Genomic DNA, 18,068 nt, shown 5'->3' on the forward strand with positions numbered 1-18,068 from the left:
TCTTTGTCCACGTAGTGTATTGTTAGGGTCATGTAGGGGTCTGATGTTCGGCTTGACCACATGTCCGTGGTGGACGCAAAAAACTCCACTGAAGATAATGCATTTGACACCTCAGTACAGACCTCTTCATATAAAGCAGGCAAGGCGACTTTAGAGAAGTATTTCTTGGTGGGCAGCTTGTAGCGTGGATCGAACTTTTTAAGCATCTTTGTGAAACCTTCTCTTTCCACACTCTGAATGGGCATCATATCCCTGGCTAAACAATGTGTCACTGCATTAGTTAGTTCCCCCCAGCGTTTGCTACTTTTGTCATAAGGCATGCAGCTATTTAAAGCTATGCCGATTGTTTGTTGAGTCAGCTTCTTTGGTCTCACCACCGCGCTAGTTGAAGCGGACGCCTCTACACGTGCTTTAACAGCTTTCTTGTACTCCAAGTGCTTCTGCTTCAAATGATGAAATAGGTTTGTGGTGTTTCCTACCTTCGCCACGACGGCCCGCTTGCATGTTCTACAAAAAATTGTGCTTTATTGGGTATCTGATGGGCGAAAACCAAACCAGTTCCACACCACTGAAGTTGCATCATTTTTACAAACCAATTCTGGTTCATCTGTTTCATTCAACGATCTGCTTTCGCCCTTCTCATTCTCCGTCACCGCCATACTTTTTCCACCATGAGCTTATGCAAAATAAAGGCACTGTGCATGCGCGTTTTACCCATATTCTATGGCGATATTTCATTTTCTTATCATCGCCTAACATTGTACCAGGATTTTTTTTATATATATATAATATTGTGTGTGTATATACATACATACAGTAATCCCTCCTCGATCGCGGGGGATTGTGAAAATCCGCGAAGTACAAACCATATGTTTGTATGGTTATTTTTATATATTCTAAGCCCTTATAAACTCTCCCTCACTGGTAACATTATTAGAGCCCTCTAGACATGAAATAACACCCTTTAGTCAAAAGTTTAAACTGTGCTCCATTACAAGACAGAGATGACAGTTCTTTCTCACAATTAAAAGAATGCAAACATATCTTCTCTTCAAAGGAGCACCATCAGGAGCAGAGAATGTCAGTGAGAGAGAGCGTGACAGAAAAGCAAACAATCAAAACATCAATACATGCTGTTGAGCTTTTAAGTAAGCGCACCGCGATAATGCAGCTGCAAAGAAGGGAGCAATGTGAAGGTAGTCTTTCAGCATTTTTTAGAGTAGCCTTCGTATCTTCTAGGCAAACAGCCCCTCTACTCACACCCCCTCCGTCAGGCGCAGAGAAAGTCAGAGAGAGTGAGAGAGAACGAGAAAAACAAACAATCAAGTACCGCTCAGGAGGCACATCGTATATCATTTGAGGAGTTTTATTTAATACCTAATACATGCTCTGATTGGGTGGCTTCTAAGCCATCCACCAATAGCGTCCCTTGTATGAAATCAACTGGGCAAACAAACTGAGGAAGCATGTACTTTAAATTAAAAGACGAATTGTCCGCAAAAATCCACAAACCAGCGAAAAATCCGTGATATATATTTAGATATGCTTACACTTGAAATCCGCGATGGAGTGAAGCCGCGAAAGTTGAAGCGCGATATAGCGAGGGATCACTGTGTGTATGTATGTGTGTATTATATATATATATATATATATATATATATATATATATATATATATATATATATATATATAACATATACATAATAATAGATATATATAAAAAAAAAAAGGCAAAGCCCTGACTCATCACTAATTCTCAGGCTTATTCCTTACAGCTTACTTACAAAAGTTAAGCAGGTTTCATTTCGAAATTCTACACGTAACGGTCGACAACGTCCGCCATGTTGAACTTTATTTATGGCCCCATCTTCACGAAATTTGGTAGGCGGCTTCCCAGCACTAACCGAAACCGATGTACTTACTTATTTCGATGGTATGACGCCACTGTCGGCTGCCATATTGAACTTTCCAATGTCACCAATTTTTCAACTTTCCGTGTAGGTAGAAGGCTGACCCCATCTTCACGAAATTTGGTAGGTGGCTTCCCTGCGCTAACCAAAACCGATGTACGTACTTATTTCAGTGATATGACGCCACTGTCGGCCGCCATATTGAATTTTCTAAACGTCACTAATTCTCCACCTTCCCGTGTAGGTAGAAGGCTGAAATTTGGCAGGCCCATTCCTTACAGCTTACTTACAAAAGTTAAGCAGGTTTCATTTCGAAATTCTATGCGTAACGGTCATAACTGGAACCTATTTTTCTCCATATACTGTAATGGACGTTAGCTCGGCGGCCGGGGGGCGGAGCTGTGTGTGACATCATCATGCCTCCCACGTAATCACGTGAACTGACTGTGACCGCAGTATGTAGAAAAGAAGAGCTCCCAACAATAAAACCGGGGAGAACCCGTGGATTAAATTAAAAGGCTGCTTAGTTGGCGAAGCAAGGAAAAACAACAGCCTTATATAGCGTTTGTTTATAAAACAGTGGAGAAGCTGTGTAAAGGCTGCTTCACAAAAAAACAGCGGAGCGCCTTATATGGGCAGGCAGTCAGCCAAAGAAGGGAATCAATAAATAACTATAATCGTAATAAAGGAACAAAAAAATAGCAGAGAGCCAGCGGATTAAATAAAGGAAATGGGTATCTGAACAGTAAACGAAGTCTAAAATAGCTGCACAATAACTATAACAATCGTAATAAACGAACAATAAAACAGTAGAGAACCGTAAAGCAAGGAGAAAGGACGGACTTATATGGCGTTTGTTAATAACACAGCGAAGAAGCTGTGTAAAGGCTGCTTCACAAAAAAACTGCGGAGCGCCTTATATGGGCAGGCAGTCAGTCAGGCAAAGATAGGGAATCAAATAACTATAATAGTAATAAACGAATACAACAACAGCAGAAAAGCCGCGGATTAAATAAAGGAAATGGGTACCTGAATAGTAAACTAAGTGTAAAATACCTACACAATAAGTATAACAATCATAATAAATGAACAATAAAACAGCGGAGAACCCGTGGATTAAATAAAATGGATGCTTCGTTGGCGAAGCAAGGAAACAGGACTTTCTTATATGTTATTCGTTTATAAAACAGTGCAGAAGCTGTGAGAAGGCTGCTTCCTTGGCGAAGCAAGAAAAGCAATGAACACACTGTAGCGAAGAATGGCCTTATATGGGCAGGCAGTCATTTACATGTGAGGTGTGCTGAGTAGCGCAGCAGCCTTACTTATGAATATGCTAAGCACAGTCCTTCACCGACGAATATATTTTACACCTTTGGAGAACCGCCAATGCCTCTTAAACGTCTTAGATTCACAGGTGATGATTTGAGTAGTGGACACTTTGATGTTTATGAATATTTAAACTCTCAAAAGCTGGATGTGAAGTTATCGATGAAACTGGTTGCATGCTTACAACGCTTGACAGATGCCGAATGTCACTTCAACACAAGTCCTGCAAATACTAACGTCATTGAAACAAACCATGAAACTCAAACCGATTATGACAGCAGCAATCCAAGCTGTGAGATTTGTGACAATATTGCTTTTCACATGGCCAACTGTACGTTGCATGCTCAAGAGTAAGCTCAGCGTACAACTTGGTCATATTACAACCGGAGGGCTGACCTGACAACGTGGCATACAAAGAGATCCTTAACAAATAATTATTGGTATATTTTCCCTCAGTTTAAAAGGTTTAATTTTCTTCTTAATAAAATTTTTAAGGCAGAAGCGCGGGTATTTTGCTATATATGGTATGTATGTATGTTTATGACAGCAACACTCATAACAGTGACAAAACAATTACATTAATTACATTGACAATCATATTACATTATTTTCAAAATGTTTCCTTTTCTTTTTCATTACTACTTTAACACACTACTTCTCCGCTGCGAAGCGCGGGTATTTTGCTAGTACACTAATAAAAGGCAAAGCCCTCACTCACTGACTCATCACTTATTCTCCAACTTCCCGTGTAGGTGGAAGGCTGAAATTTGGCAGGCTTATTCCTTACAGCTTACTTACAAAAGTTAGGCAGGTTTCATTTCAAAATTCTACGCGTAACGGTCATAACTGGAACATATTTACGTCCATATATACGACCATAGCCTGCAGCTCGGTTGCCGTGTGAGGTGGAGTTGTGTCATCATCACGCATCATCACGCCTCCCACGTAATTGAGCGCCTGCCCATATAAGGTAAATATTCGCGTGTGAAGGACTGTGGTTATGCAAACAAAGATGTGATGGTCAGGGAGACACGGCTGCCGTTAAATATTGGCGGGTGAAGGACTGTGCTTAGCATATTCATAAGTGCAGCTACTGCGGAAACTCTCTGACGCTGAACAAGCCTTTGTACACATCAATAGGAAAGCAAGGTGTAAAGCTTAAAGTTTAAAATTACATTCATAGACACGCTGCCGCTAAATATTCGCAGGCAAATCCACACCTTAATACCGGGAATGCCTGTTAAACATCTTAGATTCATGAGTACCGATTTGGGTAGTGATCACTTCGATGAATGAAACCTGTTCAAAAAACGCATTACACAATTGAGAAGGCAGCAAAAGAATATGAAGCGAGTGACGCATACAAGCATATTCATAAGTGCAGCTATTGCGGGAACAAAGCACGGTGTAAACCTAAAGTTTAAATAAAATTCATAGACAGGCTGCTGCTGGGGTTTGTCATGCCTACGACGAATACAATATTCGTGAGATACAAATTTAATGAGAAGACGCAGGGTATAACCGAGACGCAGGGTATAACCGAGACTTTTGATCACTGTAACAGAGTTTAAAATTGCTGTAACTTAGTTAAAATTGGTGGTGAAGGACTGTGCTTATGCAGACGAATAGGAAAGCAGGGTGTAAAGCTTAACTTTAAATTGGGTTCATAGACACACTGCCGCTGGCGTTTGTCATGCCTTAGACGAATACGATATTCGCGAGATACAAGTTTAATGAGAGGCCGCAGGGTATAAACAAGACTTTTCATCACTTTGTAGCGGAATTAAAATTGCTGGTGAAGGACTGTGCTTATGCAAATGAAGATGAGATGGTCCAGGATAGAATAGTGTTTGGCACAAACTCGGCAAAAGTACAAGAGAAACTTAAGTGCCGGGTCTGAGCTAACATTAAATAAAGCCGTGGACATCGCAAGATCGCACGAGCTAGCACAAGCACAGTTGAGAAGCTTCGATGCATGTACTCCGAGCGGCTCACGTGAACTGACTTTGCAGGACTGGGAACGTTATCTTTACAACAGTTGACAAACACGGAATATAACTTGAACACAACACATCCTCCAAATACGAACCTGATTGAAAGAACTAATAATAATCAAATACTTGATGACAGCAACACTCGTAACAGTCACAAAACAATTATATTGACAATCATGTTACGTTATTTTTAAAATGTTTCCTTTTTCATAACTTCTTTAACACACTACTTCTCTGCTGCAAAGCGCTGGTATTTTGCTATAAAATCATATTATCTATCTCTATCACTTTGACTTTTTAGAAACTCTCGTATTCAAAGCCACTGAAAGGATAAGGTTTTAATGTGTCAAAAAGCAGTTAAATTTAAAGATCAAGAATTTGAATTAAATTGAGTCTTAGCAAGTGCATTTCACAAACTTTTCCAATGCCAGAGTTGCACTTTTCTTAAAAGGGATTGTGTAAATATAATTCAATTTAAATGCTATGAATTGATTTGTCAACTCAAACCCGCCACTACTTTGAAGTGTGGTAATGGGTATCAGATAAAGCAGCATTAGTATCTATCTAATGCTACAAGGTAATGATTGAGTGGAAAAGGTTTTTCAGCATTAACATTAAATTGACTTGTCTGGCAAGATCAAAGATTAGAGCAGAGACTTGAGTGTAGAAAATGTGTCAAACTTGGCAGTCTCAAACCACTTGACCATGCTGGCGATGGGAATTGCATAATTCGCAAGGTTCTTACTGTAGTTGGCCTATATAACAAGGTATGTCATTGCATTTTAGCAATGTTACTACACCGTGATCTGCACCAATTCACCTACAGAGTCAACAGAAGATGCCATTATTACAGCTCTCCACACTGCACTGCCTCACTTGGAGCACCAGGGGGAATATGTGAGGATGTTATTTGTGAACTTCAGCTCCACCTTTTAATGTGATCATCCCCAGCAGGATGGTGTTCAAAGTGCTCAACCTGGGTGTCAGTCAGCATACACATAGATTGATCAAGGGCTTCTTCACAAACCCACCACTACCTGACCCTAACACTTGGACATGGAGCCCCACAGGGCTGTAAGCTGAGCCCTCTTCTTTATTCCCTCTGTAACCACAATTTCACAACAATACATAGCACAAATATAATCAATTTTGCAGATGACACCACTGTGGTAGGACTGATACATAACAGTGATGAGTCTGCCTATAGGGATGAGGTCAGCAAACTGTCTGAATGATGCCTCATCACAACTTGGCATTCGGCATCTCCAAAACAAAGGAGCTAATTATCAGCTCGTGGAAGCAGGAAGAGGAATTTGCTCTGCTATACATCAGAGGAGACCTAGTGAAGAGAGTGCATAACTTTAAATTTCTTCCTACACACATTTCCCAGGACCTCACATGGTCCATTAACACCACTTCTCTGGTAAAGGAGGCACAGATGCAGCTGTACTTTTAAGAATGCTGAGGAAGGCTAGTCTGTCCAGGCAGCTGTTTGTGTCTTATCACTGCTCTGTGGAATGCACACTCTCCTTAGTATGTTATACTGACTGCTCCATGGCTGAAAAAGTTACCAACATCCAGTTACTTTCAATCAAAGGATATATACAGAATCCAGTGTTCAAAAAATCATTAGGAACCCACCTGCTTCTGGAAGGCGTGTTAGTTCTATTAAGATGCATACTTCCAGACTACTGAGAGGTTTCTTCCTGAGCACTATCAGAGAACTACATTTTGTTAAAAAACTGTTTACTGCTTCCAAGTGCAAGATTTTGATCATATGCCTTTCACTGTCGCCCAAAACATCATCATCTTTTGGCTGCTCCTATTAGGGGCTGAGACAGCGGATCATCCAAAATTGTTGTCTGCATATTGTTTTGGCAAAATTTCGCGCCGGATGCCCTTCCTGATGTAACACTCCCCATTTATCCAGGCTTGGGACCGGCACAAAGAAACACACTGGTTTGTGCATCCAAGACATCAATGGGACAAAAGTGCAATATCTTGTACACTCTTTGTGATTACTGTAAAATAGATCTTTTACACTATTTACTATTTATTTTTTTCTACTTTGTATATACCTATCCATATAGAGACATTCAATGTTTTATTGGTTTTATTATTTTATTGGTTTATATAAATGCTTGTGTGTAGTTTAAAATGCAGAGTATATGTTGAATATATTGAAGATTCTGTTTTTATTTTTATTATATTGTATGTACTATTCAGGGAGGAACACTAAAAGTTTGTTGTACATTTTGTAAAAAGCATTCTGTTTGCTTGTCTCTCTTCAGATTTTTTTTCATAGCCTACCAATGGAAGTTTGAGAACATGTACCTGCTCAGGTTTCCACCTCTGAGCTATACTTTTAAAGTTTAAAAAATATATATTTAAATCCTGTAAATTTCCATGCAATCAAGTCAAACTTAACAAAACTAAATTCAATTCAACCCCCACTCATGAGAAAGAGAGAGAGGCCAACAGCAAGTGTAAATCTTTTGAGAGTAGTATAGAGGGAAAGGAGTCTTTCTCCCCAGTATACGTTCTTATTCTAAGATAATGATTAGACCCTGCCAAGTTTTAAAGTTTTGATTAGATTGTCTTAGAGAGAATTAGATTTTTTTCCAATTTCAAATGTCATGTAACATCCATCACCCACTGACTAAACAGAGGTGGGTTAGGATTCATCCGCTTGAACAAAATAAGTCTACGTGCACATAGTGAAGTAGAGGCAATTACAGTTTGTTTGTCCTTCTCCACTTTGAGTCCTTTTGGGAGTACTCCAAACACAGCTATTTATGGATTAGGAGTGATTGTGACACCAAGGCTGTCTGATAGGCATCTAAAATGTTTTGTCCAGAAAGATGTTAATTTGGTACACACCCAAAACGTGTGGCGTATTGAAGCTGGACCTTGATTGCAATGTTCGCTGGTTGGATCTTGCCCTGGAAACATTTTGGACAATTTTAAACAAAAGAGATGTGCCCGATGAAAGATTTTAAGTTGAATAATTGAATGCTTTGCGCATATGGAGCTATAGTAAATCCTGTGCATGGCTGCTTCCACTCCTTTTCTGAAATGTTGAGTAAGTAAACCTTTTTCCCCCCTGTGCATTGGGATCTTTTAAACTTTTAATCTTTTTTACTTTTAAAATAGTATTATATATTATCGAAATGCTATGAGTCTTCAAGACTGATCAATATCTCTTCTGGAATAGAAATAGGTGGGAGGTGAGGAAAATTGGGCAGGTTTTGTTTTGCAGAGTTTAGTGTGTTGATGGGAAACTAAATTTAGAGTTTAATTGTTCATAGGATGCAAAGACATTATTTATATAATGACTGTAGACAGTTCCTCGTGGTCAGAAGCTTGCCGTCTGTCAGACTGAGTTATCAAGAGGGGTTAATGAGTGCGGCACTGCTCTTTGCAGTTCAGAATCACTGTCGCCTTTGTGATGCATTGGATTGGTTTAAAAGCAAAATTCACTCACTTTTGACTCTGACGTGTGTTATGCAAAAGGCATGCAAAACTAAATGCTATACAGTAAACCTAATTTTAACTAATGTAATAAATAACATACTTCAACTCTTTCAAAGGCTATTTCTATAGCCAATTAAAACAATACCTTGGAATTCACAAGATGTAGTTCTAGTAATGTCAGGTGTACAGAAATCCATCCATAAAACTGCATGTGTTTGATTTGCGTAGGCAATTGTTAAATCTATCTTGATCTTATAAAAAGAAGTAAGCACTTTTTTTAAATTCTGCTTGTGAGGGGCTGGAATTTTAACATATTTGACTAACAATTTCATCTGTGGGATATGAATTCTGATTTAGTTTTCCTGAAGAAAAAATGGATGTTAATGCCTAGTGCAATATTGTAGTATGGAGCTTTTGAGGTTTTTCATGTTTTGTTGAAGTAAGAGATAAAGTGATTAGTTTTTTATAATGGTGTTAAGAAGTTCCTTCTTGTATCTGATGGGCTACTTAGCATCTTATTTCAAAGAAAAGGTGATATATCCTGATTTAAATCTTGCGTAATTTACCATGTATTGGTGTAAAGACAGTAGTTTTATGTGCCTTTAGGTGCTACATAATAACATATTACATTAAGTTGCCTTAATATTTGTTGTTTTTGACTTTACCAGAATTGTTCTTGTAGTAATCTAAGTGTTTTGTACAGGTTACCCATCCTTGTATTACAATCACTGTATTTTCCATATTACAACACTACAGCTAAATTACTGTAAAGTTTAATGAAACAGATGCTGAAAAATGTTTTGTGATCAAGTCATTTGTAGTAAAAAATCATCCAATTTAGATCAGCGGTCAATCAATCCGAGGATCAATACCGAGAGAATTCTTCAGACCATGATTTTGCTTGTTAAATTATGGCAGTAATTGCTGGGTGTTGTGTTTTTGGTTTCCTCTGCTTGAATATACTATACACCAGTAGGAGTATGGTTGAACTGGCCAGTTTTGAAAAGCAATTAGTTATAAATATTGAGGACATGTTTTAAGTAGTGATTTAATTTTGAGGAGTTAAGCATTCTGATTGGGACAAAAGTATTTGATTACTGCTTATAATATACAGAGTATTTATCCAGACCTAAACCTGTTAAACCAGCTTCTTTTTCTTGTGCTCTCAAATGGGTCATCTGTACTGTTTTTCTATATTTCCTACGTGTGACCTGTCGGAGGAGTTGGCTTGGTGGCACGATGGTTAGTGTTTTTGCTTTACAGGTAAAGTTTAACGGCTCAAATCAGAACTTGTGCAGTGTGTGTGTGTGCATTTATTATTTACAAATTTTTTTTGTGTGCCATTTTCTCCAGGTACTGTAGACTCTATAGATGTGCATTTTAGATTGATCAGTTCAGGTGCTCACAGCAGCCAAACTGGAGTCCTACAAAGTCCATCCATGGTGGTTTCCTGTCCATGCACCATGGACTCTTTGTGTGAGAGAAAAAATGATGGAGGAAAAAAACTATAGTTCTTTAGATTTCTTCAGATTTGCAAGCGAAAGATTGCATATGGGAAATGTATCCATAGTTGTAATGGAAAACATCATATACCACTGATCACTGGATTGATTTTTATATAGTGCCAATAACAGCATAGTAACAGGGTATGTTTTAAGTTTAATGAGTTGTAAAAGTTATACATTTAACACTGAAGTTCTAGAGTAGCCGTGTTTGCACTAGAAGTTTAGCACTACTGCTGTATTGTAATGCACCAATACCATTCATGAGGAGTTCTTGGGTTTGTGCTTGTCATTCTATTAACTGCTTTGATTACCTTTGTATGCTTCTTGTTGTGATCAATAATGAGTTCACAAATACTGTTTGTAGTTCTTATACCTTGCTTATTGGCAGACCTTTCTAATTGTACACTTCTCCTGTGTGTGTGTTTATGGTCTGCCAGTAAAAGAGAATGTTATTTGACCAATTCTTTGCATACACCATTGAATTCTCCTAAACGCCCAGCCATAGTTGCCTAGTCCACCACCCCAAAGGTACTTGAGTATATGAAAATTGTGTATTTTAAATTTAATGGTGCTTGTGCTTTTTGTTTAAATAAAAATGTCTGTTTGGCAGGTTAAAGCTAGTAAAGGTTTTTAAAACTGCATCATGCCCTCAGTTGGTAGGAGGTTGCTGGAGAAACAGCTTTGTACACTTTATAAGCTTCAAGTTAATGGATAATGAATCAATTACCTATAACGTAAGCTTACCGAAACATCTATACTGCACAACATACAATGTTAAAGAAGTGTGTTTGTCATTGTAATTGCATTAATACGCATTTATCTGGTAAAGTAATGATAAAGGTGACTTTAAAATGTTCTATTTTTTGTGTTCAGAGGTTAATACTTGAGTAGCTTGAAAGGTTAATGGTTTAATTCAGTTTTTTGTGTTTTTGAATGTTCACATAAAATCTTACCTCAGATGTTTATGTAAGGATAAAGATTTGTTTAGGTTCTGACCCCCAGTATGAACAGGTTTAAATATTCCATTTGATTTTTATATGGCTATTCATTGATGTACTTTGGCATTTTTGGACTTGTAACAAAGGTATCTTTTTTCTCACTTTGCCTGCTGGTCCTTATGCCTTTTCTATCTGCTCCTATAGATGGAACAACATCAAAACTGCAATGATCCCCGGCTAAACTGACCATAGTAGTCATTGATGTTGAAAGCGTTTTTGTTTTGAGATTACAACCTGTTTTTGTACAAGCACAACCCAACCTGACAATCGAATCAAGAATTTATTTAATATGTAACTCTACAAACATCACATTCCTTTCAATGAAACTCCCAATACCGATTTATGCTGTGGAGATACCCAATACAATTGTTTTATTCCTCATCTTGTGTCCTTCCACACAAACCTTTCTCATGTTCAGGTTGTTAATGTTCCAGCAACATAGCTTATATGGCATGCAACCCTTCTGCTCTTTTCTGGTCAACAACAAAATTTATTTATATAACACATTTTCATACAATAAAAATGTTTTTTCTTCTGCACCAGAACAGTGAGTACAGGCATCAAACTAGTGGCAGTTCCAGAACTTGATCTAAATTTACATCCTTCCACACTGAGAGATCAACCTTTTTAGATGTTGGCAAAAGCTCTCTTATGTTCAATACAGAGATGACCTAGCTGAGCCCTTGTTCCACTCAGTTTGATTTCCTGCTGATTATGAATAACTTCAGAGCTGTTTAACAGAGTGATTCTCCAGTATTGGGCTGTTTGCTGCTAAATTTAATGCCTTTTGTGCTTTATTTTTCCTTCTAGAAGGAACATATCCTCCTCTGAGGTGAAAAGCACAGAGGAGCAAGAACTGGAGAAAATGCAGCAGCTTCAGAAGAAAGGGGCAGAGCTGCAAAAAAAAAACGACAAAAGCTTAAAAGCAGCTTTAGCTGGGACAGGTATGTTAGGTCATATGTAATGTTAGCTTGGGTGTTTTGAGTGTAATTGGTGTTAGCAGGCTTAATAGTTTAAAGCCTTGTGTTTCTTGTGATTGTTGAAAATGTGTATCATTTTTAAGAGCAAGAATTACTTTTGGTGTGCTGGTAGATTAGTGTGGGATGTGTTATTATCACAAGTGCATGATAATGTTGCTGTTGCAAGTTAAAAAATTTAATATAGGAATAAGGATATTATTCCCAGATCAAAATGCTTATATTGCTTGTCACTTTGATAGTTGTCTTTAAAGAGAATTCTATAATTGCATGTGGGCTTACTTTTATACTTTTAAGCCGCAAGGATAATGTCAGCTACCAGAAGGAACTGTGTGAAACATTTTTGAGCTTGTGATAACTAATGAAGACAAATTTGCTTAGTATTCTAGGTGGTACCTAACCAGTTTTAAATGCTGGCTATGTTTCAGAATAACTATCCACAATGTAAATTTTTGCCTTCAAATGTAAATGTTTGCTGTATAAGTGTAGTGCGAGTGACTGGTTTTTGCATGAAATTGATTTATGTTGTAATAACATAGTCTATGGACTGTCCCTGCCCTTGGCCTGTTACTACTGGGAATGGCTACAGCTCTGTCAACACAAAAGCAAAAAGAAAAATTGAAAAAATGATTTTCGTATCCTCCACCTATTTTTTTTGTGAGTTAAAGTATTTTTTAAGGCAGGCAGGCAGTGGAATCTAGTGGCTAATATATTGGACTTTAAATTCCATATTTAATTTATTTTGTTTGTGTACATTGGATCATTGCTTGAGGTGACAGATCGTTAGAAAAGAGCCTTCAAGGTTTCCTCTTAAGTTGTCTTTACATGGTTTTAAAAACTTCTGATTTATAATTTATTGTATTGATTTCTTAATGACTTTATCCTTTAACTATTGCTTGAAGCTTATTGGAGGATAAACATGAAGCTGGAATAATTTTATCAAGACCTTTTTTTTTTTAATTTTTTTTTCTTCATGTTACAGGTGTTCCATATAAGCCAGTGGACTTTCATTTTTACCCAGATGCTCGAATAAAGCAAAATGAAACTCAATCAAAAACTGCATACAAAGTAGATTTCACAGCAGAGCTCCACAAGCATCCTCCTTTACCTGTATGTTTTTAAGAAATTACATTTATGTATTTGCTGTAATTTCATGTTTCTTGATGAAAATCCTCTATTCCTTTAGAACCTGTTCACTTAACTTTTTAAAAAATTCCTTACAGTTCTAAAAACTTTTGGAGAAGGTTGTGTGTATGTATTGTTTATAGCTGGTTGTGCAAAGTATCTTGTGTATGATTTGTTTGAATGTGTTGCAGTGCTTTGAGCTTATACTATGAAAATGATCAGTATCTCAGGTTCTCATGTGGATGTGACAAAACTGTTTGCTCTTAGTTTGGTTTATTTTAGTTTGACATTCTTTAACAGGCACGAATAGGAAAAAGCTGCACTGTTCCAAAACCATTTAATCTTTCTTGCTCGAACAAGAGGAGACTAGAGGACCATGAATTTGTTGCCATGGCTCAACAGATCAAAGCCTTCCAAAACAGAACATCAATGCAATTCCATGTGAAGAGTAAAAATAAAAATGAAGGAGGTAAGGGGAGTAAAACGAAACACCTTTTAAGGCCAAAAGTGTTCAGACTAACATTGTATTTTTTTTTTTTTTTTTTTAAACCTTGGTTCATAGAATTAATATTTTTTCCTTACTTAGGTCCATCTCCTGTAAGGACAACAAAATTAATGATGACTAACCCCAAAATACCTAACCTGCTTGCCGTAAGGTGCAATCGTCCAGTCACTTGCAAAAGCACTGCAGAGGCCAATACGCTGGAAAAAATTAAGCAGTATGTTTAATAGTCCTGCTTACCTTTGTGTGCTTTTATCTGTGTGTATTTACTTCAGAAATTGAAGTAGTCTTATGCATTTCCATTCTGTTTAATTTATCAGATTGTAGTTGAATATATATGAACCAGCCAAGTACCCACACACACCAGGTTAACAGATTTAAAACTTAGTACATTTTATGAATGGTTAATTTGTGAGGATCATGAATGACTTATTTTTGGATTTCTTCATGCTGAAATCTACCTCTGACCACTGGAATTTTAACCCCTTTTGAAGTATATTCTGAGCTGAATGTATATTCCACATAGAATTAGCAGCTCTGGTGTCTATTTGAGCGGTTAAACTATGTAGGTCATTATAGAACACACCCAAATGAAATCTTTGTCTTTGCTTAACTTTGTTTTTTATGCTGAGATATTATAACGCACAGCAGCAAACTATACTGCAGTAGTTTTAATTATGTTAAGCATGTTTGAGACAATGCAATGAGATTGGAGGGAGTATCTGGAGAGAGAGAGATCTGTATTTTGACATTTTACTTTTGTAGGTTTAAATGTAAAGCACGTGGTCAGAAAATCCTAGAAGGTGGATTACTCCCAAAGAAGCCTGCACCTAAACCAACACAGCATGTGTGTATGAAATTTGCCTTTTTTTGGTTCAGTACCAAATGTTTATTGGGATTGTTGGCCATTTCTAAGTAGATTTATATAAAGTCTGCTTTGCTGTTTTTCATTTATAGGAAAAGCCAGCACTAGTGAAAGCAAATCCTGTACCTCGTTTTGGAGTTCCTTTCAAGCCCAAACCCTTAGAAAATAAACAAGTAGAAGTATGTCCCTTCTCTTTTAAGTCAAGAGAGAAGGAAAATAAAACCCTTAAAGAGAAGCACCTAGAAGAACTACACAAGGATGAGGTGAGAAAATGTCTTAATTTAAACTCCTTTTTCGTTTTAGCTGTATGGCTTTTAATCTTTTGAGATAGTTAGTTATATATAGAAAGTTATTGGATGAGGGAGAAGTAAACTCTTTTTGTGTGTTTTTACTATATTGTCAGTACTGTACTAATAATAGTGCAGCTAATTTTGTATTTTCCATTAGTAGTAGTTTCAGAGTTGAACTAGCATTGCGACAAATACATTTATTGTTTGTAATGCTTTGTTGTAAATTTGATAACATAACGGATGCCATTTTGTTTTGATGTCATATCTTAGATGTTTACCTAAAAATTTAGTCTAGCATCTATTAAGTTTTGTTTTTATGCTGCATCAAAACTTTTTTTAGTTACAAACTGTTGCATTCGGTCTCATTTTTCTGTTTTCCATCCAGTGGGTAACACACCTTTTACCTACTGGTGAAAGAAAATTTAAAATATTCAGTAGTGCAAGTGATTTCAGAACTCTACAATTCCAGGGCACAAGTTACTGCATGTTTTTTGCAGAAATGGTGAAACTGCTTTGATTTTGGACTTTCATTTTGCTTTACCCACAATGACACAAGGAGTGTCTGTTTGAATTAGCCTGGAAATTTTTTTAAAAAGTGCCCAGACTACTTAGTAAACAATAGTTTTGTTAGATTAAGAGCCAAATTTGTTGATTTTTTTTTTTTTTAACTTGTACACTCACTAAGCATGCTAGCCTTGTATTTTCATCAAATATATCTAAAATTATACTTAATTAGAATCACTGACATTTTCTTAATGAAAGGTACCACCTATGGTTTATTTTAATAGTAAACACTTTTGGCTCATGCATAACCAACTCTGTAAAAGCCTTGTGCCTACTATTAATTGAATCTTTTTTTTTTTTTTAGTTAACAGGTAACGATATCTGTACTGAAATTGTCCTGTTCTAGTGACATGAAATTGGATTAAGTTTGTCTTTTAAGCCAATACTGGTGACCTATTTTATAAATATGTGTGAGCATGTGGACAAAGGCTGAAGTTTCTTAGGTGTTTCGGAAGTTTCTTGGTCTTCTAGATTTAATGATGTCTTCACAGAATTTCTTGTATTGGCGCACAAACTGGGCTTAATTTGGCACCACCGCTGGTTTACCTGCCATACTCTATATTTGCTTGACTATGCAAATCTACTGTTTTGGTATCAATTTTCTAATGCAAGTTATTTCCAGTAATGCATCTTCATTCTTTTGTGGAAAAATAGAGAGAATACAATTTAAGATTTGCAGCTTGCATAATTTGATTTATTGTAATGTGTTAAAGTTGCATTGTGCATTTGGTTTGTGGAAGTTCTGAGGTTTTAGAAATTAAGAACTCTTGAAAATCTCAACACTGAGCAGACTGACTTTATTAAACTAAATTATGTCATTACTTACAGTTAAAAGAAGAGCAAAAACAGCAAGTGGAACCTGTAATCTTCAAGGCTCATCCCAATACAGTCACTCATCAGGAGACCTCTATCCCAAAGGAGGAAAGCAGAGTACTAGAAGGTACTAAACTTGTACTAAAGGAACTTTGTTCCTTTTTATAAATCCTTTTTAAGTAGTGGTGGCAGAATTTGACCCAAATTCAATTGAAGTTTGCAACATTCACATATAAACCACTTTTTACAAAAACTAGTAAACATGCTTGCTGATCTCTTAAATAACCTGTGTCTTGTGATTTTCTTTTTTGCACCACAACTTTTTTCTGTTTTATCTTTAAACATGGGGACCATTTGTAATTCTGTAGCTTCCAGAGGCTTTGAGCTCTTAACTGAAAATCGCTCAAAAGAACAAATGGAGTTTCTGAGGGCTTTGTCAGAGAAGGAGGCTGTATGTGCAAGAAATGCTCAAGATTGGAGACGGGAGCAAGAAGAGCGAGAAAAGGAAGAGATTGCAAGGCTCCACCAAGAGCAGGTAAAGTTCTGTTCAGAGCAAATAAATTTAAAGGTAATTTTTACCCCCATAAGAGGCACACAAGATTGTAGAAATATTAATTGATTAGAAATTAGAAATTCATGTAACTTCCTTTTGAAGGGCTATTTCCTCAGCTTTGGTGCTAAAACATTCAGTGTGTAACTTGTGCATAGATGTTTTCATAAGGTGTGTTTTCCCAAGATTACCGAAATGTGTTTATAAGTAATAGTATTATAGACAGTAATTATTGTGAGCAAAGTGGATTACATTTTGGAGAAAATACTTTTCTTTCAAGGTTATGTCTCCTATAATGTCCTCGATTTAAAAAGCATGTACTCAATAATTAATTTGTCAATAGGGAATGAATTAATTGTAATACATTTATGCTCCTGTTAGTTGCATCCCATTTGAAACACTCACCAGACTCTGTAGTAATATGCAAGGTTTTCTGTTGGATTAATTTATTTTCCGCCTTTTAATAACAGGTACACAAAGCTGAGCCAATTCCAAAATTTAAGAAGGTTGACATGAAGCACAGCACCCAAGCCTCAACAGTTCCCATTTCACCCAAGTTTTACAAAGGGTTCCGCATATAAATGTATCATTTTGTGCCACTTTTAGAATGATCTTTTGTTTTATTAGATTTTTTTTTGTGCAGTTTCATAACTTATCCTTTATGTATGGAATTTGAGTGTTTGTTGCATGTAGTTTAGACATTTTTCAGTATTGTTTAATATAAATAAAAACATACTTTCTTAAAAAATGGAAGACTTTTGCATTTAATACTGAAAATAAAGTTATGTTTACCTAAGTCAGACTACTGAATACTGAGCATGTGTGTAATCCTTTGAATAGTTTCTTTCATGTGTTGCTGCTTTCACTTCCTATACCTTTTTAATGCAGTAGTGTTATTTCAAGTTAAGCCTACCTTTAACAAAAGTTCTGATATTTAACAAACAGCCTCTTCACACGGTAGCTTTTTAACTTTATTACTTTTAGAGCAGTTAGAACTTTTTCACTGCCTCCTCAGTATCTGCTGTCTCAAATTTTTAGTATGATCTGTGAATTTCTAAATGCACTGGAATCTGTCATTAATATAAATTATAAAACTTAATAATCTAATGAAAGACCCAGAAGGACTCCGTTGATTGCCACCACATCATAACAGGAACATTCTCCTCTTATCTGTA

General features: G+C 36.7%; 1 protein-coding gene across 4 annotated transcripts in view; it reads left to right on the forward strand.

The window, feature by feature from the left end:
* The window catches only part of LOC120540295 (targeting protein for Xklp2-A-like), a 32,568-nt gene extending 14,969 nt beyond the window's left edge, over nt 1-17,599 (forward strand). For all 4 annotated transcript variants that reach the window (XM_039770944.1, XM_039770936.1, XM_039770952.1 and 1 more), the window contains 9 exons: nt 12,018-12,151; nt 13,167-13,294; nt 13,610-13,778; nt 13,896-14,028; nt 14,577-14,658; nt 14,769-14,939; nt 16,359-16,470; nt 16,712-16,878; nt 17,364-17,599. In XM_039770944.1, the coding sequence (XP_039626878.1) occupies nt 12,018-12,151; nt 13,167-13,294; nt 13,610-13,778; nt 13,896-14,028; nt 14,577-14,658; nt 14,769-14,939; nt 16,359-16,470; nt 16,712-16,878; nt 17,364-17,474 (1,207 nt within the window). In that variant the 3' untranslated portion in view covers nt 17,475-17,599. The remainder of the gene's footprint in view (nt 1-12,017; nt 12,152-13,166; nt 13,295-13,609; nt 13,779-13,895; nt 14,029-14,576; nt 14,659-14,768; nt 14,940-16,358; nt 16,471-16,711; nt 16,879-17,363) is intronic.
* Nucleotides 17,600-18,068: the final 469 nt, after the last annotated feature.

The sequence above is a fragment of the Polypterus senegalus genome, chromosome 1 (assembly GCF_016835505.1).
Source record: "Polypterus senegalus isolate Bchr_013 chromosome 1, ASM1683550v1, whole genome shotgun sequence".
Lineage (NCBI taxonomy): Eukaryota > Metazoa > Chordata > Cladistia > Polypteriformes > Polypteridae > Polypterus > Polypterus senegalus.